We start from the raw sequence: 26879 nt of genomic DNA, 5'->3' as shown, positions 1-26879 counted from the left end.
TAATTTGACGTGCGACGAGCCACGAAAGGGCCAGCGCGATCTCCATCGCCGAGAGGCACTTGCCCGTTTCGATCGTAACTGATTTTCGGTCGAAAATGTGTGGCTCGAAAAATCTCTGTCAATTATTAGAAAAAAATATCGATCCATATTTTATTCCATTATTAAGAAGATGTATAAAGAGGATGCAATTTTTCATACAATTACGCGTCCTCACCCTCCCTTTTGTGTAAATTAAAAAATCTACATTTTATTTAAACGTAAACTTGACACAAGTCTTAAACGCGTTTTTCTCGAAATCACTTTTTCAAAGTCGGTGAGCAATATATTTCGAAAACCGTTACACCGATTTGCTTGAAATTTTACAGGCTTCTTCTACATATAAAAACCTAGTAGAAGAACGAAGGATTTTTTTTTAATGAATACTTTTTTTTTACTTAATAAAAAATGAGCAATTTTTAAGTCGAAAAAAATATCTTAGTGTCGAATGGCTGCCATTTTGTCCCAAAACAATTTTTCGATTAATCCTTCGTTCATCTACTAGACAATTTCATACATTAACTATAGTTTATCGAATTTTTTATATCAAATAAATCAGCTTCGAATAGCACTGCTCACCGCGGAGCACTTTTCAAAAAACAATATCCGGGAGAATAGTTATAACTTTTACATTTTTCAATATTTTATTTAAAAAAAAATATATAATAACATCCTTAATATTTGTACTTTTAAATAAAAATTTATTTGTAAAAAAAAATTATTACACTTCTCAAAAAAAAATTCCGAAACATTATACTTTTTTCGGCCTGCTGACTAGACATAATCCCAGCGCTATTAAAGTAAGATTAAAGGCGAAAATATTTCAAACCGATTTTAAATGAGATTAAGTTAGGAAATAATTCATTACGCTTAATGTTATCTTCTATGATATTCTCTCGATCCTCCGGTTTCGTTCGTTAGCGATTCTCAAAGTTTTACAGCGAACAATTTACGAGAGCCGGTGCGCGGTAGAGAAATAAAAGTTTTACATGCTCCAAGAAAAATTACGGGGGTATTTTCGCAACGCGAGGGAGGGTGCCTCCTCCCCTCCACTTTCGTTCCTTTGTTAAAGAGATAAAAGATGCTTACAATTAATGTAAACGAGGCGCTCCGCGAGAAAGTAATACTTGTTTACAAGACCCCGCTACGCTGACAAAATGTACAGAGTGCGCGTAATTCCGCTCGCGGGAATAAAAGAGATCGGGGGAGCGGAATAACATCGCGGAACGGAGAATCATGCGTCCCTTTACCTCTTTGCTCGCTCTCGCGGGGTGTCATATAAGCGCCTGGTACAAGTAGTACGGAATAGAACTTTTCCTGCGTTAACGTCACTCAATTCGTATGCGCAAAGTGTTATTGCACCTTGGTTGCGCCTTCGTTGAGGAGGATTTTGTTGCGAGCAGACGAGAGTCTGTACACGAGCGCGAATTTTGCAACTAGGCTATACAGGGTGTCTCACCTCTGTACAATATTTTAATAGCTTATTCTAGAGGTAAAATGGAGCCTGAAATCGTAACACGAAAATATCGAGGCTACAATTATTTTTGAGCTATAACTGATTAAAGTTTGCTGTAGAATTCGTACTTTTAAGCCCGTAATAATACAATATAAACATATCAACTTGTCATTTGTTATTGACTTTTACAAGAAAGTTGATGAATAAATTGATTTCTATAAATACTTCTCCGATTAAAGGAAAAAATGTGTCTTAAATATGTGAAAATATAATTAAATTAAATTTATAAAAATATAAAATTTATAATTCCATTTAAATGTTAATCGATCATCCAAATTATTATATTTAAGAAAAAATTAAATATGGTTAATATCAGCTGATTATGATAGTATTCACACATATAAGAAACAAAATCAGCTGGGCAATAAAACTTAAAATCACCTAATTTGTAAAAATCAATGACAGATGACGGATAATTTATAATTAAAAAACTATTGTAGTCTCAAAATTTTTGTATTAGGATTTTTTACTTCATTTTACGTCTAGAATTCACTATTCAAGTATTTCACGAAGCTTGTGGAACACCTCGTATAACCGCGAATTCGTCGCAATTTTAGAAACTCACGACGAATATAGGTATCCCGATCCCAAGTTTCACGTAAACAAGCGAATAAAATTCGCGGACTAAAAATTACACCTCGTATTACAACGATGGAAATTTTAGTTTTCCCCTTGTTAAGGACGACATTGCGTTCGATGCCACCCGTTATTTTTCCATCGACAGTTTTCGCAACAATTTTCCTTCGCGAGAAGATCCATCGGACCCCGAGTGGAGTGCCCATTAAAAATGTCGAGGACGGAATTCAGTCCGAAAAGAATCTCATTCCGGGTTGAGACAGCGGAATCCGCGACGACGTCATCCTGTTTAAAGCTGTCGAGCCAAGCCACGCCGAACCTCGCAATAAAATAACTTCTCTTCAAAGAGGAGCCTTGCCACGCTCATTATATGCCATTGTGCAACGAGCTTCGGATAAATCCCCTACCGTACACGTTATTGCACGCTTCGTAATATCACTTTTTCTCGCTACTTTTTAAGGATCGCAACGCTCTGAATCGCCGTCGGCCACGTTCCCTCGGGAAAGAAACGCTCGTGTAATTTTTCCGCTTTAATAAGAAATTTTACTTCTCCTTTTCTGTGTATATAACGGATTTTATATTCCCCCTCCCCCCCCCCCTCACTATTGTTACTTACGATACCATTGCTACTCGATTGTCTTGCCAACAGCTTGTCCATCGTTGCATCGAGCTGTAAACGCCGCCGATATACCGTGTGTCTCTCAATGTTAGCCAAAGCTGTTGCCCCTCGTTAAGATTTCCAGTAGGGTATTTATATTATTTACGAGAAATAAACGCGATTTTAGCTCTAAATCACGACGTTAAGAGAGACACTGGCTGTATTTAGCGTTTAATTATTTTGTCCAACAGCAGAAAACGTGAAAATTTCTTGTCACTCACCACAGGTATACACGACTTTGAGATAGGTCTTGCTGTTCGGGCTGCAAGGATCGGGTCTACCAAACGTTGTGCTGTTAGCCACCACCGAGCATCGTCGTTTACCGTGGCATAATTGCATTACGGTTTCCGTTGCAAAATCCATCATGCAGGCTGTAACAGTAACGATAAAACTGTAATAATATCAAACCGATCAAAAAAATATTATAAAATCGTATTAGTAATATATCTCTCTACAGAATAAATTGTATTATTGTCAAAAAATTATATAACGTTATGTAAGGCAATTTCCACATATATAATTATTTCTTCATTTAAAAAAATATACTAATAATATACGAAATATATAAATAATATAAATATTATATATAAATATATAAATAATATGTTTCCATTATTTCCAAAAATTATATAACGTTATATAAAGCAATTTCCACATGTATAATTATTTCTTCATTTAAAAAAATATATACTAATAATATGTGAAATATATAAATAATATAAATATTATATATAAATAATATAAATATTATATATAAATAATATATAAATAATATAAATATTATATATAAATATATAAATAATATTTGTTTCCATTATCAGAGAAGAAAATCCAGAAAAGCTGATCGACAATATGTGTGCAGTTGTGTTGGAAAAAGAATGAGAGAGAGAGAGGGACGTGTTATCGATCCGATTTGACGCAGACTGATAGAAAAGAAGCAATTCAAGAAGAGCAGGAAGTCTCCGGAGAGAGTTTCCGATATTCTTTTGTGCGAGAAAATATACGTCCCGCGCTCACGTCGTCGTGAAACGTGACGATGTCTTCTGAAGGGATATCAGGTCGACCGCGAGGCATTCGAGGTAAAGAAGCCCGAAAAAGCACTACAACGTAACGCGGCGCGCTATTCCGCTGATTTTGTTCCTTATTGTCGTCGCTTAAGCGGCAAGCGAACCACTCGACCTACTCTTAAAGGATACCTCGTTCTACGAGTTGGCGGATGATGACCGGACGAACGGACCAAGGAATTGCGGAGAAGCGGAGAGAGATTTATTGGCTCATCGAGAGCAGAACCGAGCTATTCAGACAGCTGTGAAACCAGAATTTCTTTCGCTTATAAAGAGAGGAGAAACGATATTTTCCGTTAAGTATCAAAAAACAAGCAAGTAAATAAAGTTTCTTCTCATAAGTTAACTCGTAAGGAAACTAATTCTTTGTTCCCTAGTTCTATTATACACATGTAATAATGTGCAGATTTTAACTGGGGACTAAAAATACTTAATATATAATCATTAAAGTGTTCCGTTAATTAATCATTAAACACTTCATTTAAATAAAATATTATTTGAAAATATTGATGTCCCGTGAGAATAATAAAAAAATAAGCACACACAGAAATATATATATTGAAAATATAATATAAAATAATATAAAAAAAAAAATTATTAAGAGATAATCTTAATATTTAATTTTTCCTATTTGAATATAATAAATAATATTTATTTAATATAATATATATTTAAAGAATTAAATATGTATAATATTTAATGTATAATATATTTTTGAAATGTGATATAATAAGATTTTAGAAAATATGATATAAATAAAAATGAACTTAAGAGCGAAAGAAAAATAAATAGAATAAATACAAATTCGTGAAAATAATATTTGCAAATTTTACCGCTCGTAATGACAAAAAATGATTTTATTTAATTCTTTAAAATCTCTCTTTAAAATCTCTCTTTAAAATCTCTCGAACGGGAAATATGCATTTGATACATTTTTCATTTATAAAATATTTCGAATAAAATTTTAATTAAATATCAATGGATATTATTTCACATTAATAATTTAAAATCTAATTGAAAAATTGCTTACGTAAACATTTTTATTTTTTTATCTACTATCTATACCTACTACACAATAATAAATTTATCATCAAGATTCGAGAGATATTGGAGGTAAGAGAACATGAGAATCAGCTGAAATAAATAAAAGTATTCTAAATGTAAACTGATGAACTAACGTTTAAATGTTTCACAGTTAGACAATATCGTCAGAGTAGCACTTTACTAAGAACACGACAATGGTCTTCGCGGTGACCCATTCTCGTTTATGTCCTCTCGTTCAACGAGAGCCGAGCAACTGTGCGCTTTCGTAAGAATCGATTGATTGGACGGGGAACAAAAAGCCGTTGTGGGAACACGAGCGGTCGACTCGGAGCATTTATTCGTGAGTTAAAAGAATTTACTTTAAAAAGGTAAATAAAACCACCGTTTCCCTCTTTTTCTTCCCGAACAACGAGCGGCAAGTTCCTCATTCTTCTTGAATTTAAAGTAACAAAACTCGTCGTCTCGTTTCGATGATGACCGTCACGTGAACCGCCCCTCGCGATTAACAAGCTACGACAACATTGGACATCATGTTTGCACGCGAATGCTTCCGCCGGTCGTTTAATTTGCACTCCACTCTATTCTCGCCTTTCTTTTTTAATCCGCAGAAAAATCCACTTTAATTTTCTGCCTTCGCGTCGCGGGAACCTCATCCGAAACTTGGGCGACCGCGGATGGAAGGGAATCGCAATCTCGTCGCCAAGTATGACAATAAACTAGGACAAACATCGAGTCGGAGAGGCACTTCCGCCGAAAAACTCATCGTCAAGTGGAAGGAAATGGACGGCCCAAGTTCGATCGATATCTCCTGTATATCAGGAGTATTGAAAGTATCGAAAAATGCTGTTGTAATTTGTCGTCCAGATTGAGTCTCCCATCTGAGATTTATGTACGATGCTGAGACGCTGTACGATGAATGTCATTACTTTAATGACATGCAGTATTTACGCCTGAATAAATACTTAACGACTGTAACTTCGAAGTGTCTGCGCGTTATTATTTTCTGCAAGGATGAACGACGTATCCGGAACGACATGTTATAAAAGCGAGACGACATCGAAATGGAAAGAGCACGTGAATGAGTTCACGGCGCATTTAAAGATCACGTTTATGTTCGATTATTCTAATAATAAATAATACTATTAATTAAAATAATAATAATAATAGTTAAAAAAAAATATTAAAAAATTCTTATTATCTATAAAACAATTTATAAAGTGCAACAAAACAACTTATAAAATTTATTTATTTATAAAATAATTTTTCTATAGAATAATAAATTTATTTAAAGAATTTTAAATATATAATATGATTGAAATCATAAAAATAAAAATTATTTAATATATAGTATGATTTACAAATATGACATAAATAAAAATAGATCTAAGAGATGTAAGTTGTAAAAAAAATAAGTAGGGTAAATACAATTTCGTAAAAATAATATTTTCAAATCTCATCGCTCATGTGACGAGAAAAAAATTATTTTCCTTGATTCTTTAAAATTTCTCTAACAAGAAATATATCGAGCATGTCAAACAGGTGATAAGTCACAAACATTGGGTGATGAAAATAAAATATAAAAAATGAATTAACTAAAATAATTATGAGATATAATTTAAAATACTTACTTTCCTCTTGTACGCCCCGTGGCTGCGGACATTGCATGGACTCGTATTCTGTTCTACCAAAAGACGCGCTGAAGATCGCGACCCTCTGGCTGGGGAAGCAAACGAGATTGATGATGTCGTTCTCGCAAGCCACCTTGCTCCTGAACTCATCTGAAATCACACGAAACTGGCTTTTAATAAAGCGCCCCACGATGTAATTATGAACCCTGCCTTATTAAGTAGAGTATTGCTTATCTTGTTGTTGTGATTCGAGACAGAGAGAAAGAGAAAAAAAATGAGGAGAGAGAAGTAATCTTTCTCAGAGTTCACTTGATAGTGCGACGAATCGTAAATTCAGCGACTCGAAAACTCAATCGTGGAAGACACTTTTTACGGACGGATGTTTCCACGACGTGAAACAGATCGTCTACTTGTCTCGTTACGAGTCACGTAATGCATTCGCGAATTTCAATGAACCGGAATGGCTTGCAGCTGCCGATAGTGCGTTTTTGCGATCTTCCCTACGCGAGAATCACGTCGCCCTGCAAAGTTTCTTGCGGCGGATGCAGTTTGCGACCTTACGGATTGCCGATGTAAATGGCATCCCGCGTCAATATCCAAGGGTGAACTCGCTATCGTAAATCGGAGAGTGATGGAACTTTGGCAAATTCCTCAATATTCGCTATCGTTCATATGTTCCGACAATGAAGCTTGATCACCGATTAGCGCGAAAAAATAAAATTGCCGATAGCCAAAGGCGCGATATTTATTGCTTGAAACTCTGGAAAGTATTACTTGGATGTATACAAAAGATTCCTGATTTTCTGGGTATTTTTCTTTAAAATTCTTCTAGGTAAAGAGAATATTTTAAAAGATTACTTGTTGCAACCTTTTAAGATAAATTTTTTTATTGTACGTGTTTCCTAATGCTCTTCACTTGTACGAAGGAAAAACACTTAAGTTTCAAATGCTAAATGTGAAAAAAAAATTATAGCTTTCGTAAGGTAAATATTTTTCATCTGTGTAACATTTTCATTTTTTTATCATTAAAATTTACAATAAAAATAAATATTGTACATTCAATACTTTATTAAGATATTGACTAAAGAGGCAGATATTTAATTTATTTTCTTGTATAGGCTTATATTTATATTTATATTTATACTTATATTTATATTTATTTTTTTATATATTTATATTTATTTTTTATATAATATATAAATAGAGATAGATATATATTTATCTTAAACACATAATACATAACTTGGTTTATCAACGATTGCCATTGTAAGAGCGAAATATCAAAAGGAGAACTTTTTGAAAAATTCCCCGAGTCCCAATAAAATTTCATGAGAATTCCACGTTTTCTCCAGGTACAAAAGAGAGAGAAATGTCTAAGAATTCCAGATTTTTCATACTTTTCAAGAGGAGAAAACACCCTGTATCATCAAACTAAATTTACATAAATTTGATAAACAATTTCCGCAGATCTCACGAACAGCTTCGGCCAATAAGAATCGTAACGTCCGCCATTGCCTCTCTCCCTCGGTCGAAAAGACGCAGGTAATAAAATCCTTTTCTCTCTTCTTCTCGAAAACAAAAGAGAATTCCCTTTTATCTTCTTATCCCATCCTCGTAAACTCGCAATTAAACGTTTTATTAACTCACGGACTCGTTACGGAACGATATCCGGCGATAAAAATTCTAGATGCGCGATGTAAACCCTCCCCCTCCACCCCCGGGGGAGTGCAAATTCACCCCCGCAAACTGGTAACGCGCGGTAACACGTTGATATATCGCGGATTTTGTTGCGGAAGAACAACTTTGACCATAACCCGCGGACCCGGCAACATCTTTTCATACCGCGACCATGTTTCTTACCCACGCACGGAAGTCGGCGGGTGCACTTATGCTCGAGATAAAGTGTTATGCCCTGCTTTATTGAGTTGGCGATTTACGGTGGTTCGCCGCCCCGTTACCTCCTCGAACTTTCCTCCTTCGGGAGGCCAACGGCCACGATTCAAGGCAAAATTACAATTGCGCGCAAACATCATTCGCAAATGTTAAGTTAGCGTGTATCAAGATGAGCGACCGATGACGTAACGACGTCGAACAGATCAAGCCGCGTCCGTCAGTTCCAGAGTCGCTACCATAAATCCGCGCTACCACCATCGGCTGACCCATTTTTAGTCTCGCATTTTTTTTCCTATTCCATATTTTTGCTCCCCTAGCAAAAAAAATGGCGCGTTTTTTCTCTTGGATTTATATATTTTTACTTTTCACGTGTATCCAACTAACGGGGAGTTTTAACTAACGAGAGCAGATGTACCGATATAATCCGGCTAGGATCTTATAACCAGGGGTATAAAGTAAATAAAATTGTTTTTTCTCTTAATAAATGTAAATTATAAAATACGTCTTGTAAATACACTAGCGTTATTTTATTACAACGAGAATCCTTCCGGAGTACAACGAGAGTACGAGTTCTTTTTACCCGGCGTATTTCATCCGGCAATTAAAACGTCGCAATCGGCGTAAAATCCGTATCTAATTCTTCCGGCTACGGATTGTTCAAACACAAAATTCGAGCTAAATTGAAATTAACCATCCCCGGTTATAACGAAGGATAATATCGCGAGATATCGCGGTATTAAAATAAAAGGCGATTTTACGAAGTGGAGAAAGGTCTATCCCCTTTAATGCATACAATCTTCCGCGTTATCAGCATAAAATTACACCGGCTCGCACACTCGTCCCCAAGATTTCCCTATACGTAGGATCGCGCTATTACGGTTACATGCAAAGCAAAAATCGCCATGCGATACCTGTCCGGAGCTCTTTCTCTCTCGAGACTTGTATCCACTTAGGAGGGACCGGCTTGTTCTCCAACCGGCATATCAAAGACCGGAGCGTCAATGGCCCGTGAAATTTCGCTCGGAAGAACGGATTCATAGTATGGGTAAGAGAACTCGCGGAACTTCCTTATTGTCGTGAATCCCCTGTGGGGTACGAGAGAAAAAGAAAGGGAGGGAAAGAGAAAGACAGCGAGAGATAGAGAGAGAGAGAGAGAGAAGGAGGAAGACATTTGAGGCTTTAATTGGCAAAAAAAAAAAAAGAAAGCATCACCGTAAGGCGAAGGGATGACGATGCGGACGAGGGGAGGGGAAGTGTGAAGAGGGAAAGAAGGTAATTCCCTCGACGGCGGTCCACTCGAAGCGACAATGGAGCTTTTTCAGCAAAAGGCCGGGGCTTCGATCGACCTACTTTTTGCCCCGTTCTACCCCCCTCCCCCTCCCGATGAAATCTACAGTTTCCACGTATGTATGTCCCCCTCTTCTCACCCCTCCAACCGCCTATGCACGGTGTGGAAGGAAAAAGAAGGAAAAGAGGGGAACAGCGTAAGAGCGAATACGTGCCCTTCTCTTCTCCGAGATGGGTGCCCGTGTAAAGCCGACGAATGGAATTCTTTTCAAGGTTTGTCCGACTTTTCTGAATTTTCTCCTTCCTGAATGCTCTATCGCATCGATAGAGCATGGGCGTGAATAACGCGGATGAAGGATATGTGTCGAAGATAAGCCACAAACTTAAAGAGTTGATAAGGAATGGTCTTGAAGTATTTTGAGGCAGGAAAGCGTATAAATAATGATTTGAGACAAATAATCAGAGCTGGCACGATTGCGTTGCGCTAAGAATTATTAAAACACATATTAACAGGGTGTCTACTCGAATTTTGTAAAAAGATTCCTTGAAAACTTCCGGATCTTCAGGTATTTTTATTATAAAATTACTATAAAATTTCGGAATATTTTGAAGATTTTTTGAGATGCAATTTTCTAAAATATTTTCTTTTATTGAATGCGTCTTCTAACGCTCTTCATTCATGCAAATCATTTAAGTTTTAAGTGTTATATTTGTAAATGTATTAAGAAAATTGAATAGCTTTTATAAAATAGATCTTTTTTTACTTGTAAAGTATTTTTTCATTTTTCCATCACTAAAATAAAGAATTTTTATTGGATATTCAACATTTTGTTGAGATAATGAATATATGACATATATATATATATATATATATATATATATATATATATATGTTTTAATATATATTATTTAGTATATATAATATTAATATTAATTGTTAGTATACATTATATATTTTAAATATACAATTCACCACTTGACTTGTTGAATATTTCGATTATCAACTGCTCACAGTATGAGAAAAATTGTCAAAGAGAGAAAAAAATTCTACAAATCTTGAAATTTTTTTAAAACTTCCTCAAATTACAATAAAATCCCTGAAAATTCTAGATCCCTCAATACATATTATTTAACAATTTTTTAATATATATTTTAAATAAACATAATTCACTTGACTTATTGATGGATTGTCGACTGCTCATATGAGAGCAAAATTACTAAAGAAAGAATTTAAAAAAAAATTCCCCGAGTCCTAATAAAATCCCTAGAAATTCCAAATTTCTCGTTTTTCCCGAGAATAGACATCCTGCATTAACTCATTAATAATAAACAATCTTACTGTTCAACGCAAGATATAAGATTCACTAATTTATATCTTTGCAATAATATTTTTTTTCAAAGTTTCAACACAAAAAATTGTCAAAGTGAGAAAAAAATTCTTCAATCTTGAAATTTTTTTTAAAATTCCTCAAATTCCAATAAAATCCCTAAAAATTCCAGATCCCTCAATACATATTATTTAACAATTTTTTAATATATATTTTAAATAGACATAATTCACTTGACTTATTGATAGATTATCGACTGCTCATATGAGAGCAAAATTACCAAAGAAAGAATTTTTAAAAAAATTCCCCGAGTCCCAATAAAATTCCTAAAAATTCCAAATTTCTCGTTTTTCCTGAGAATAGACACCTTGCATTAACTCATTAATAATAAACAATCTTACTGTTCAACGCAAGACATAAGATTCACTAATTTATATCTTTGCAATAATATTTTTCTTCAAAGTTTCAACACATAAAAAGAGAAATCGAGAAACCAGATACCGAAAAATGTGCCGATATTCGTCGATCAGATTCGTATTGAGGTACGTATGAATACTATCCGATTGCAATCCGGCTGTTCATTTATACGCGTCGCGGATCCCATCGCGATGCGGCGAAACACGAGGCGATCTCGTTTACTCGTCATTACATCGATCATCGGTCGAATGAACGAGGCAAAAACTAATTAGACAGATTAAGCACGTACGTACACGCGGCTTATTGTGCGTGTATAAGCGGCGCAATAAGTGGCACGTGTTGTCGTCGGATAGATTTGCGGGCGGCGCGTGAGGTGTCGGCTGGCTTTGGCACGTAACGCGACACATGTAATATGTAATCGTCTAGCTGATGTATTACACAGGACAACCGCGTTGAGCCACGTACAAGGGTGTCATCCCAGCGCGGAGATGAGAGGGAGGGTTCGTTCTCAGGTAAAATTGTAAATACGCGAATATAAATATATTATTTTATCTTTTTTTTAATAAATTCGCGTGAATAAAATACGCACAAGATGTAATGCACACACATTCTTTCCTCCATTTCGATAAAACTATGCCATTACAAAGTCACCAAACATGTCGTCTATTTTACTAAATGCACTCTGGACGGAAAATTTCGAATACAGGGAATATATAACTGCATATTAATTAATTTATATTTAAATTTATACATATATATATTACTCTCACTGTCAGAGAATAATGTAAACATTTCCGGCTTACCTAAAAGTGCCATAATAATTAAACCAAAAGTATAGAAATGTAAATTCTGCATTTCGCGTATGCGACAAATTTAAACGAGATAAAAGTATCAAACATGATGCTGTGCAGTTGCAATGAGACCGCATATGGGTGTTTGCTTCGAATAATGAAACAAAACTGAGGCAAAAATAAACCAATCTCGTTTAAAATATCGCCATTATCGTCATATTTCCTTCGCGTCTGTTAGCGAACTGCAAAGTGCAAGCGCATGCTTTCTAAACAGCTGCGTATGGTCTTTATTTCGCCACTGCATGTGACACCATATTTCCACAAAAAAAATTAAAAAAAAACAAAGAGAGAGAGAGAGAGATACTGAGATAAAAGTTTTGCAAAATGAGTGCTTCAGCGGACAACATTTGGGTTTTTCCATTTATAGTTTCCTACACTCATCATTTTGCAGCCGGAAAATACGCGCATAGTTAAGCCTGGAAAACTATTAACGCGAAAAACGGGGCACAAATTAACTTGTATCGTGTTTCGGATAATTTCTTTCAGTGAGAAACAGAGATTCACAAATGCGTGATGCAAGATTTCATTTGCTTTTATATAAATAGAGAAATTAATCAAATGTTAATTAATTAATGTTTGCATTATTATTATATTATATTATTATATTATTATTATTATTATTATATATTATTATTATATATTATTATTATTATATATTATTATTATATATTATTATTATACATTATTATTATATTATTATTATATATTATATATTATATATTATATATATTATATTATATTATTATTATATTATTATATTATTTTATATATTATAAAAATAATGATAAATAAATAAATTTATTATTATAAATGATGCAATGTTTGCTCAAGAGACGATATTTTCAAAACTCAATACAAATATTGAAAAATATATATTATATATTATATATATTATATTATTATATTATTTTATATATTATAAAAATAATAATGAATAAATAAATTTATTATTAAATGATGCAATGTTTGCTCAAGAGACGATATTTTCAAAACTCAATACAAATATTGAAAAATTATATAAATGGCGGTCTGATATGATACTGACCTATACTACTTGTTTACCTGCGATCGATTTTAGTAATGTCATATTAAATTGTTTTTAAGAATTTTTAAGTTAACAATATTCATTCGGCCTTAAATGTATCCCTCTCATTAGATTCATTCTTTGGATAAATTATCCTAATGTAAAAAGGTTCCCTTTTCGAATGCTCTTTGTATTGAATCGAAATCTTTTTATAGACATTAAAGATTATTCTCAAAGATCTTAAGACAGGAAAGCTCTCGAGGCGGTACCCAAAGCCATTGTCTTCTATATTACATGGCGCAAATACGCCGGGAAAACTTCTCAACCCCGCCATAATATGTACTCTCGTTTGCCGAACTTTTCCTCGTATCCGTTGAAGTGTTTCACGTTCCTGCGCTCGTTCCTGTTCTTCTGAAAGAACGATCTCGCGGGCTGATTGCAAAGCTTGTTAAGCAAAAACTATCCTGTAAGTTGCTCTACGATAAGATAAGAGTGGGACGTATTAGCACAAGCTGTATTTTTCTTTTTATTTACTGGATGTTAATCTTACTGCACATTCTCATGGAGTGTGTCACATTAATTTATCCTTCATTAAATGTGTAAATAAAACGAAATATTATAAATACACTAAATTAGTATAACGTAATATGAAAATTGAAAATATACATCTGTAATGACAATTTACTGTTGCATTTAATCATATATATTATTTAATAAAAATATATATATTAGTTTTCTTAATAAAATAGGTGTAATCTATTATTCTTTACAAAAAAAAAAATATATTTTTTTGCTAATTGTCAACATTCACAACTGTATTAATCTGGAGAGCTTGAATTTTTATTTTTGATTACTAGAACATTACAAAGTATGTGATTTAGCTTCTTTTACTATGTAATATAATCTGAGAAAAATATATATATATATGAGTATAATATATTATATTTAACTAGTATATACATTAATTTTTTTTTTCTTTTTTTCTTCATACTTAATTTTAAAAAACCTAGCACCATTGCACAAAAAGTATTATTTATCCCTATATTTATTTATCTCTAAATATTTGAACATCATAACTGTTGAAATATAAAAAAATAATTAATTTTATTCCAATATTGTTTGACATTGTTTAAAAAAAATCATATCTCTCTCTCTTCGCAATATGATTTTATAAATCTACTATTAAAACAAACAAACGATAATTTTAAAATAATCTACATAAATATATAAAAAGAGAGCAGGAATGATAATATATCCTGATAAAGTCATATAATTCTTAATAATTAATTATACGATAATTATAACTTAATTATATATACAAACAATATATTAAATAAAGTAATTTATCATATTTAATATTAAATATATAATATTATAATTTATCTTCTTCTCTCTCTTTCTCTCTCTATTGTTAATATTACATATTAATCACACATCATCCACCACCGCCAACGCCAATGTCACCGCCATCACCACGTGATGGTCTTTATCACAACGATTCATCATTAAAAATAAAATATAATATTCTTATTTAATATATAGTTTATTTCTAAATATTAAATACTATAAATATTAAAACTTATACATTTTATACAAAAAACTTGTACATTTTTATTTAAAAAAATCTTGAGAATATATTCAAAAAGAAACGAAGAATCTTTGTCAATGTAGCCAAAAGAAAGTTAATTATAAGCAAATTTAATTTATTATTATTGAAATGTCAAACTATACGCAATTTTAGCGATGAAAATAGCTGAAAATACCTCATGAAGCAAACATGATGAGAATAATATCTTTCACCTTTCTGTCTTTAACTATTTTTTTTAACTGTTTTTAATGTTATTTTTTTCAAATTATTAAAATTAGCATGATTTGTGATAGCTGCAAATAACACGAGTAAAACAACGCACAAGAGCTACAGCCAATCAGCATTACGGAAAGGAGAAATACATTTCATATACTTTCGAGTATCAACATGTTCTTTTATAGAAGAATTCTCAACATTATGTACTTGCAAGACATTATATAATTAGTTCATATTCATTAATATTAATATTAATCGATATCATATAAATTTATATATGAATTTATATACATTACATATTTAATTATTATTTATAGATTTATATATTAATAGAGACACACAATTGGAGGCGAATATTCAGATAGAGAGAGCAATTGAAAACTACTGTGATGCTTGATACTACACATAGTCAATAAAAATCTGATAACTACCGGTGGTAAAAAGTACTGCACGAATCATTTCGAAAATTGATCCGTCACGCTGCAGAAATGTAACAGTTTCTATTTTACCATTTTTAACTTGTAGAGGAGAGAGAAAAAAAAACAAAAAAAAATGAAACGTTTTTACGCTCGTTTCAAAACTCACGAGCATCAAATATGACATTTTTTTAAAAATCGAAAACTTTTATTTGTCGAGTCTTGTTAACGATATATCGTTACATAAAAACAGAATATAGGTAACAGTGTATTTAATATACATTGAGTCAAAATTTTATTGCATCACTTGCAAAAACAGGGAAATCGTTACTTTAACATGAACAATATATATAAATATTATCAAATTATTGCAATTTAATTGCTGTTTTTTATGCTTTAATTTTATGATTTTATGAGGAAAATAGATATAAATGGAGAAAAAAGAAAATTAAAATTTCATTTATTCGCATTTCCTGTATTTTTGGGAAGGGGATGATGCAATACTTTTTACCGATACTGTACTTCAATTTTATCAGATGTGCATTCGATAATGCAAATGGTATAAAAAAAACATAGTCGATATTTTTAAACACGAAGCGGGCAAAATCTGCGATTTAAAGCGCCATAAGCTTCCGTCCTCATAAATAACCAAATCGCATTAAAAGAACTGCATCTTATTTTTCGCGAAATTTTTTTCTGAACAATAAAAAAGAATAAATTTACATACACGTGTACAATACATTTTTTAAATAAAAACTACCTTGTACAGTCAAACGTGCCTAAAATTCTTGAGGCAACGAAGAGAAACAAACAAATCCAACATCCATTATTCAATATTCTCGTATCGTATTGAGTTAAAATGGACCAGTTACGAAACCGTATTTCTTGCGCTTTACTGGTAGCGTTTTTCAACACGCCAAACCATGATACACCTTTGTTCATGAGAGTGATTTAACGCTGCCAACGGTGCTCCGCGAAAAAGCACCTGGATTTACCGTGCGCGCAACAAACAATGAGATGACTGTGGCTTAAACGCGGTTGTAGAAACCAGCCATGGACCTACCCTAAAACGCGCCGCGGTAGAGTTCGTAGCAAAAATTATTTACTAGAGCTCGTTACTGCAACAGGTTGTCGTCATTGTGCTCTATGCGACCGCGTATGTTTATATCTCGGGTATCACCGCTATACGGGCTCAAACCAACGTGTTTGTTATTTGCGATAAGCAGGTAAAGCATAGTAACTGCAACGGAATCCTATCCCGGCACCGCCATCTCATAATTCTTCGTAATTCTAGACAAGACCGGAATTTACAAACTTCGCTTAAAGCAAGAGGCTTTACCAAAATTAATCCTACTCCAGAAGAAATACAAACAAGTTGTCAAAGTTAAATGTTCTAGTGTATGTTCTCACAATAGAACCCTGTGAACTGGAAAATTCTGATTGATGAAACTTTTTACACACATGTAGGGAGGAGAGGGATAAATAGATGAATTTTTAATTGCTGCTCAAAAAAGATTTTAAAAAGTAAAACTACTCCTCATATGCAGAGCGGTTTTTTTCGATATATCTCCAAAATTATTCAAGATATTAAAAAATGTTTTTTATATAAAAATTTCGTATCTTTAATATCTTTATTTAATTACATTAATGAAATAATTTTTTCAAAGATTTTTGAGAAAGATTTTTTTTCAAATTTATTAAATTTTATTCAACTTTATATTTGTTTATTATTTTAAGTTATACTTCTTATTTAAATTTATATCTAAAGATAATTATTATAAGATATTATTTAAAGATAATAAAATTTGAGCAGATATTAGTTTGATATTTTTCATTGCAATTTTTATTAATTTTATTTATTAAGATTATTAAGATTATTAAGATTACGAGTTTTAGGTCTTATATTTATAATTATTCAATTGGAAGAAAAAAAAATAAAGTGAATAATTATATTATGAATAATTATATAATTATATAATATAATTATAAATAATTATATTAAAAAATTATAAATATTGTTAGCAATATTAACAAAACCATAACTTTGCCAGAAAATTTTGATATTTTCTGCCAGCTTCTCTCGTCGAATCGTCGCGCGAGAAATTTTCATCTGCTCTTATGCAGGCATGAATCGACCTGGTTCGTGTGAAAAGGAATCGGTTGTCTCGGAGAATCTCCTCGAAGGTTCAATCTCGCATTTGCTCGCGCACGTTCGCGGATACATCCGTATGGATCCGTACATAAATCTAGGTGTACATATAGATGAGAGAGAGAGAATACTTACAGGGACGGCATTTGTAGGCGACCTCGATGTACTTTCGCAGCCCAGGACAAGGGTCGCCCTGGAAGGTCTGCGGGTTGGTGTTAAACTTGCATTGCCGCTTTTTCTGACAGACCCCGACCACCATCTGCAACAGTGAGTGCTAACGCGTCATTGAGAAGATCCGCTCACTTTACGATGGGAAGCGATAAGTTTTCTTTCTTATCGAATGTCAAATCGAACTCTAATAAATCATTGTTTTTTAAATGTAATAAATTATGAAAACTTATATCTTACGTATTTTTTATTTAATTAAACGATACGCTAGACTCTCTGTTATTAAAAAAAAAATATTTTCGATAAAATTATCTTCAATTTCTGATAATCGAAGACAAATAAACATTACATGTCATCACGAATAACTCGGATATCATATTGAATTATTTGTTAAATTTATAAAATATTATATCAAATAGAAAATATTAATTACATTAAATATAAAATATTAATTATAAAGCATTATATTAAAATGTATAATAAAAATATAACATTAATTAATTACAGAAATAAGCGAGACGAAAAAATACGTATTAGACAGAGACTTAATAACGGAAGCAAACGGATATGCCAACAATCTAAGCCCGATGACACTTTAAAGCCGAAGTTCGGAATTAAAGAACCTTTATTGCAGATATTGCAATGCTATGAAAGGTATAGACTCAAAAAGATTATCTACAAAGGTAGACAAATGATGACAACTGCAACTGAAGCGCATCGTTTTTACAGCGACTTAATTTTACGGCTGATCCTTTTGACCGACGCGAGTACGAGTTTGAAATGAGATTAATTTTGCCTTTTTATAAAAAAAAGCTCTTGAATACGCGAGTAAAACTAATATCGTCGAGATTAAACTGTATATGAAATTGTATGGCATGTGCCAATATTTGCAACACGAGAATAAATCGGCGAAACGAGCAAAACCGCTCTCATAAAAATACGCCTAAAAAAAAGGGACATCAGTTTCTGAAACTTTCGCGTTTTAAATATCGCAAACAGTGCAGATGATTACACGAGACCTCGAATGGATGAATAGAGAGCCCTAAAATAAGGATCTACGATAAACGTCAGCTGCAACGATCCCTTGACAAAAAGATTAAAGCAAAAATCGTGTTTCAGCTTCCACGGGAATGCTTTTTCGACGTTATCCGGAAATGCGGCGACTGGATTCTGCGGAAGCCAAGACGAAAGAGACGAATTTAACGCAAACAAACGTAAGGAAAAAGTAGACGCCAGGGCTTTTTAATTGAGAAAACTTTCACTCGAGCGGCAAATATATCGGGGCCCGAATTTCGCGTTCCTCGAGAATCATCGGTTCATCCGACATCGCCGTTAATGATAGCCGCACGTTGTCGTGGATTCCGAGGATTCCACTTTCAATCGGCTAATTGTGTGCAAGAACTCGAGTTACACAGACTCCGTCCGTGCTTAATTACGTTAAACGGAATCTGATGATGTTACACGGACGATCTTTTAATGAAGCGAGCGGTAATTTTAATTGCGATGATGTAGTCATACAAATACACACATAAACATGGAAAACAAGGAAACGATCCATTCACGTGGTTCTAGAAGCTCTTTTTATCTCGCCATTTTCCGACCGCGTACGAAATAAACAAGATGCAAGATTAAAAAAGGGAAATGCGAGCGGTGAGTTCAGCGATCTCAATTTTGAAAACCTTCAAACCGGCGAGTTTAAAAATATCCCATTTATTCGGGTTTCAATTAAAATTAGCGTAACGCAAAAATACAAGGTACGATATAATATCTGCGTTTTAATATCAGATTTATACCGCTGAAAACCGTTTCCAATTGCACATACATTATCGCACTCTTTGCTCCCGGTTACATTAAGCTCGCTCATGCGACATGTGCGGTAATTGAAAATCGATAGACCCGCTCTAGGTGAGAGCGGGTGTTGGGAAATGTGAGGGAAAAAAAAATTCGTGTTCGCCGATTGTAATATTTCGCGCACGAGGATGCGAGGGAGAATCCTTCGAGAGGCGTTTGCGCCGTTTTGCCTGCGAGAGAAATGTGGAAATTACATTTCCGGGTTTCAAGCTGCCACCGACACGTTGGGATTCCCCACGTGCGCGACCCGCGTACGATATCCATCTAATTATCCGAGTTCGCCCCCTCCCCCTCCCTCCCCCGCTCCCGCCCGGGTCTCCCCTCGTGGCCGCTCTCCCGAGGGAGAAATCGATTTTCCGCGCGTATTGTATCGATACATCCGTGTCGTCCGTCACAATACGTAAACGTTTACCGTGCAACCCCGTTGTGCAAGTTCGTCCTTCGGAGAGAGCGAAGTCAGGACGCGTAATTCCCCTCGACCGTTGTACCGTTTCTCTCGACTCTCTTGTAAGGGAAGCGATATTGTGAACTAACAACAGCTAATCTCGGTGCGAATGAGGTGGAACTGTTGTTTCCAATCATGTGGGATGGAATATTAGTCGAATTAATTCCGATTTAATTTGCGAACAACAACAAGATTATCGAGATGCGATTATTAGAGCATCTTCGGGGGGTTTTAGAGGTATTTTATATAGAACAATCGCTTGTTATATCCGCGCCTCGATTATTTATACGGACGATAAAAATATGTTCTCTCAGAGAGAAAGAGAAAGAGGAAGAGAGAAAGGAGAGAAGGATGTATGTACATAATGTACTAAAAAACATAGAAAGCGCCACAAAACCATTACGAGTTCTTGTGCGATGTATGAAGGATTAAACAATAAATCGAAGAAGAAGAAGCATATCGCGTCTCAATCTTTAGAAAGGTACATATACATGTATCTCGCAACAAAGCCCAAGTCGTAAAACAAATCGGATTCCCTTAATCCGCTTTATTCGTCACTCGATCTTGATTTGTCCGCGGATCCTTTATTCATTTCCGCTTGTTTAAAGGCTCAGTCTATTCTAACAATATGAAAAATGTTAGAAATTGATATTTTTGACGTTTTACATATGTTTTTATCGATGCTTAGAGTACGTCAGTTCTTTAATCTTGAATATTTAGTTTCTTTTTTTCGTTCAATACGAGCCTGTGTACGTAACATATTCAAAAGTCACTTCATAACACGCTGCTCCTCGTATAATTTTTTGAGATGAAAAAATTCGGTCTAGTTTCATTTCGTAGGATATTTATGGGATACTGAATCTAATTAAAATTTAAAAGAATATTTTTAACATTTTTCTGATTTTCGTGAAATAAAAAAATTTCAATAAAATTGAAATACCTAATTTTTTGAATTATGATATTATATTTTGTTACTTTTTAATTTTTCAAAACTGAAATTAGATTTAGTATCTCAAAAATAATTGGAATAAAAAAAAGAAAAACCAGTCCGAGTTTTTTCAGATAACTGCACGAGCAACATATACTATCGAATCATGCATTTTTGAGTACGCTATTACGCGCAGAAGCTCGTATTGGATATAAAAGAAGCTAAATATCCAAGATTTAAAAATACTGACATATTGTTTAAATATCAATAAAAACATATATTGCTCAACAATGTGATATCTTGTCTCTCGTGTAATTGTCTGAAATGAAAAAATTCGGTTTAGTTTTATTCCGTAGGATATTTTTGGGATATTAAATCCAATTAGAATTTAATAGATTAATTTTTAATATATTTTTCTGACCTTCAAGAAATTAAAAAATTTCGGCCAAATTGTGAAATATCTAATTTAAAAAAAGACTATTTTGTTATTTTTCAGTTTTTTCTAATGAGAAAGCGAGAGAGAGAGAGAAAGAGAAATTCGGTTCAATATCTCAAAAAAAAAAAAAAAATATCCTACGAAATAAAGCTAGACCGAGATTTTTAATTTCAGATGATTATACGAGGAACAACATGTCGCATGGTCGAACTATGTATCTTTGAACACGCAGAAGCTCGTATAAAACAAACAAAAAGAAAACTAACTATTTAACATTCCAAAATGCTGACGTACTATTCAAATATCGATAAAAACATACGTGAAACGTCAAAATAATCAACTTTCACTATCCTTCATAAAAGAAGTTCCAAAAATTATCAATTTTTCATACGATTAAGACAGACTGGTCTTTAAATATAAATACATTCCTCCGTGAATCCTCGTTATCTATATTTGCTTTATTCTCGCTTATCTCCCGTCTTCTTTTCTAGTCGTCACGATTTACCCGTTCGTTCTCGGGGGGGGGGAAGGAGGGAAGGCGAGCGCGCGTCTATCGGCGTCTACAGGCGCGACACTTTTATTCCGACATAAGTCGGGACTTTAAATTCCTTCCTCTTTATGGAAGCAGCGACGTATGTCTCCGAGAAGTTGCTCACGGAGAGGAGAAGAGAGGAGAAGGAGGCGGGGGGGGGGAGGCGGAATTGAGGGGTGAGAAATAAGCGCTCGCGCGGAAAAGCCTTTTCGCGAGATCCGAATCGTTCCAGCGGGGGGTTTCCACGAAGCCACTTTCGGGGCGCGAACCCTTCTACGGAGAGAATACGCTTTCATCCGGGGATACGCGTCTCTCTCTCCGCTTTGAGAATTCCCGGCGCGGAGAATCCGCGCCCTCGGGTAAAGTATCCTCGTAGCCGCGTACCCGTGATTCCTACCCGTGCACCGGAAACAGCAGCAGCGACGAAGGCATTCCTCGCGTGCGTCGGAAGCAATGACGCGAGCGATCGCGTTCTCCTGCGAATTATACCGTCGATTCCCTCGTGTTAGGTACGTCGATATAGAGTGCTGAATGCTCTTCATATCGCTTCAGAATCGAATATCTTAAATCGCATTTTAGAGAGAGAGAGAGAGAGGGGGGGAGAGAAGAATTTATTTCAAAAACGATATAATTCACTCACAAGGAAACCTCGCGAACTCTGAAATTCTGATGTTAAAACTTTATTTACACACATGTAGGAGGAGGCGGGGAGCAAATAGATGAATGTAGAAATTTTCATTTGCTGTTCAAAAGCGATTCTAACAGGTGAAATCACCCCTCATATGTAGAGCGACTTTTTACTTTTCTCGGAAAATTTGCCGAGATATCGAAAAGTGTTTTTATATAAAAGTTTCATGATTAAAACAGCTCTATTTAATCACGTTAAGAAACTTTAAAAAAATAATTGTTGGAAATATCTGCGAAAAAAATTGTGAATTTCCCCAAAATTTTTTCAAAATTTTATTAATATGGTTAAGTAAAGGTGCTTTAACCATGAAACTTTGGTATATAAAACATTTTTCAATATTTCGAACAATTTTGACATATCGAGAAAATTACAAAATTCGCTCTATATATGAGGGATGATTTCACATCTTAAAATCTTTTTTTAAAATCCCTTTTAGACAGTAAATGAAAATTTCTAAATTCATCTATTTGTCTTCCCTACGTAGTATAAAGTTTCATCAAAATCAGAATTTTCCAGTTCGCGAGGTTCCCTTGTCAGGCTTCCTTTATGAAAAAAAATTTCTCAACGTATTATATGTTTCTCCTTATGATATATGTGTAAATATAAGATACGACATGCAGAAAGATTAGATATTTTTCTTGGTATGGTTTTCAAATGCTCACGTTAATGCGACTTCCAACCGCCTCTAACTCCCATTTGTTGAATTTATGTTGAACCGAGTTGATTTAAACTCCATCTAAACTTTCGTTTTAAAGTAAAAAGCGACAAATGGGAGATGAAAGTGCTTTAGAACTCTATAAATCGTTCGTAGCTAACTGCGATTGCGAAGTTGATCCGATATGAGAATAGTAAATAAATTACGCGCACTTATGGACTTGTTTTATGGGTCGACCTTTCGTTAAGAGGCCAAATAAATCGCTCGGACAGAAAGATTCCTCCGCGATGTCCGACCTTTTGGATTATCGATCATTGGTTCGCTCTACGATATATAAGTTACAACTTGTTTATGAGAATAAAATATCATAAATTCAATTGAAAACAATTACGAATGGTGTGATTTCTAACGCTTCGACTTGTTGAATGAATCGGGAAACAATGTTTGCGACTCGACCTCTCTCCTGTTAAAAAAAACAATCGGAAAATTCTATTCTTTTTAATAATCCCAGCAATAATACATACATATATATGTATCTAAGCGAGGAAAAGATTTAAATATGGTATATAATCACTTTTTGTGAAGTGTATTTGAGAAGTTCGGAGATCGTACGTATATCCAGTGGCTAAAAGGTAGCAGGAAACGTGGGAGTGAAAGCGCACAGGATCCCTCGTGAAAAGCAAGATCCGCGGAGGAGGATAAGATCGTCGACGAAATAAAAGAGTTACTCCATTTTCGCATTCGGATGAGATCGCACGTACAATGGTTCCTTCCTCGGCCAATGGAATATGAAATATGAAATCGATACGTGGACTTGTGAAAACCGCAAACCGATGGGCAACGTGGGAGATTTTTATTGTACGTACCGAGGGTAAGTTATTATACCGCAATGCTGCGCGAATAACTTTTTTTTCCTTTTTCTCAGAGAAAAGAAAGCGGAGATCATTTTGGATCTCGTCAAGAAACGAGTCCGAGATCCTTCGTCGATGAGATAAATCTAATAAAATATTTTCTTCACTAGTAGTACAGTTAAACGTTTGTAATGCAGGATGTCTATGCAAATTTTTGTAAGAAAAATTCCCTGGTTTTTCAAATTTGTTATATTTTTCAAATTCAAGGTAAAGAGAATACTTTAAAAATCTTTTACAACTTTCTTAAATAAGTTTTTTATTGCATGCATTTTCTAACGTTCACTCAAACACAGGACAAACACAGAGCCACTTCAGCTTCAAGTGTTATATTTGCAAATGTGCTAAAAAAGCTGTCGTAAGATAAACATTTTACTTTTTTTTACTAGGAAAATATTTTCATTTTTTCATCACTAAAAATTACAAGAAAAAATATTTACTGCAGATTCAATATTTTATTAAGACATTGAATATATAAATAGAGATAGATGTATATTTATAATATATTTTACATGCATAATTCACTTGGCTTGCCGACTGTTTACAATATGAGCAATTTTGCAGCAAGTTCCTTAAAAAAATTTCTCTGATGTTTCAGATATTTTTATTCAAAATTTCAAGTAAAGAAAGTATTTTAAAGATTTTTTAGTGCAACGTTCTAGAATAATTTTTTTATTATATGTATTTTCTAGCGTTTTTCACTAGTACAAAGGAAAAACCTCTCAACTTTCAAGACTGTTTACAATAAGCGCAAAATTATCAAAGAGAAGATTGTTTAAAGAAATTCCCTGAGAAAGAGAGATTCTCAATAAAATAAAATACCATGAGAATTGCCTGATTTTTCCAAATACAAAAGGGGATCCTTGAGAATTTCAGGCTTCTCATGTTTTTTCAGCAAGTAGACATCTTGAGAGCAAAATTATCAAAGAGAGAATGATTGAAAAAATTCCCTGAAGCCCAATAAAATTCCACGAGAATTCCCTGATTTCTCCAGGTACAAAAGAAATCCTTCAGAAATCTGTTTCCCATATTTTCCCAGGGACTATCCTATATTTAAAAATCCCGTAGAGAGGAAAGGATTTCAACCGCGAAATGCGACAGCGAAAATGTGCTAATCCTGTATTCGATTTCCGCTTGGCCGAAATCAAATTGCAAGCTCCGTAAATGGATAATTTAATATCGAAAGAAGGTACATATATATATATATATATATATATATATATATATATATATATGAAGGGTCGCGTGTGTCTCTAAGAACACGTTATTCAGCCACCGACAACCTCGTTACATCGCTTCCTCTATCCCTCCATCTTGCTCTCTCTTCTTCCCTCCGTCTCTTTTTAGCTCAAACGAATTTGTCAGTCGCATGCTTCGCGAAACACAGGGATGCGCCGTTTTCAGGTCAGTTGCCATTATTCCGCAAACCAAGATTTTAACCGACGCGGGACGTATCTCTTCCTTTCCGTCCTCGCGCGAGGGATCCAAGTAATTGCCAGTGAATTAAGCTCAAAGAAAGCAAGTTTTCGTGCGGGCACATTCTCCCCGCGGTGTCGTGTATTCCTGTTGAGATAGTAAATCGCGCGAGGACGAAGAGAGAGAGAGAGAGAGAAAGATTTCTCTCCGGGCTTTCCGACTTGTTCGATCATCATCCTCGCGAAAATTTCGCGCAATCTTCTTTGACGGTGTTTACAGTTGCATTTTAGTTTAGTTGCTGCACTTTCGTCGCCTTTGACGAAGGCTCTCGCCTTTCGGCGTGCTTAAAGCGAACTCACTGGCAATTTTGAAACCATCCGGAAGGAAACGCGGGGAAGGAAGCGGAAGCATAAAATATCTCCACTTTGCTGTAGATCTATAAACTTGTGTAAGACCATTTAAGGATACTTCGACGTGTGAATAAATCTTTCACACTTGTTACAATATTATAAAGTATATAAAGAAATTTAAAAATAATATATATATAAAGAAAAAAATATTGTCAGATGTTTTTATTATGATGACATGAATAGACAAAATTAAATGCAACGTTGTGAATAAATCTCTCACACTTATTACAATATTATAAAAAAATTCAAGAATAATATAAGATATATAAAGAAATTTAAAAAATAACTATTGTTGGGTGTTTTTATTATGATGATGTGAATAGACAAAATTAAATGCAACATTGTTGTAAAGTGTCAAAAGTGATTATACAAACATCGCGTGGCAGCTTTCTCTATGCAGAAAAATTGGCTTGCTTTTGCATAAACAAAAAAAGGAATTTGCATAGATTTATTCATTTACATGTAATAATTTCTTTACTTCCTCTTTTGAGAAAATTATAATTTTCAAAATTACCATATTATTTTTCAGCCACATCAAACATTCGAATTTATTTAATTTATACTCATCTCACATTATATGTCAAGCAGAAATAAACGTAGTGTCTTTTTTGTAGAACATAAAATAAAAATTAAAAAAAAAAAACACGTATTTTAGAGATTGTGAAACATTAAATTACTAATAATCAGTTAATTCGTAATTATTATTTTTGTAGCAGGAATATTCTTAAATTGTCGCATTTAACTTTTCGTG

General features: G+C 33.9%; 1 protein-coding gene across 4 annotated transcripts in view; it reads right to left on the bottom strand.

The window, feature by feature from the left end:
• LOC145968000 (uncharacterized) overlaps positions 1-26879 on the bottom strand; it is a 227849-nt gene that overhangs the window by 48043 nt on the left and 152927 nt on the right. For 3 of the 4 annotated variants that reach the window (XM_083093159.1, XM_083093162.1, XM_083093160.1), the window contains exons 3-5: positions 17827-17965; positions 6523-6672; positions 3008-3157 (exon numbers count right to left, since the gene is read on the bottom strand). In XM_083093159.1, coding sequence (XP_082949285.1) covers positions 3008-3157; positions 6523-6672; positions 17827-17965 — 439 coding nt within the window. The remainder of the gene's footprint in view (positions 1-3007; positions 3158-6522; positions 6673-17826; positions 17966-26879) is intronic. The other variant, XM_083093161.1, reaches the window with a different exon arrangement.

Source organism: Camponotus vicinus, unplaced genomic scaffold (genome assembly GCF_025532165.1).
Source record: "Camponotus vicinus isolate PSW18456_S1 unplaced genomic scaffold, iyCamVici1.0 SCAF_3, whole genome shotgun sequence".
Lineage (NCBI taxonomy): Eukaryota > Metazoa > Arthropoda > Insecta > Hymenoptera > Formicidae > Camponotus > Camponotus vicinus.
This window is presented reverse-complemented; position numbering and strand designations above follow the sequence as displayed.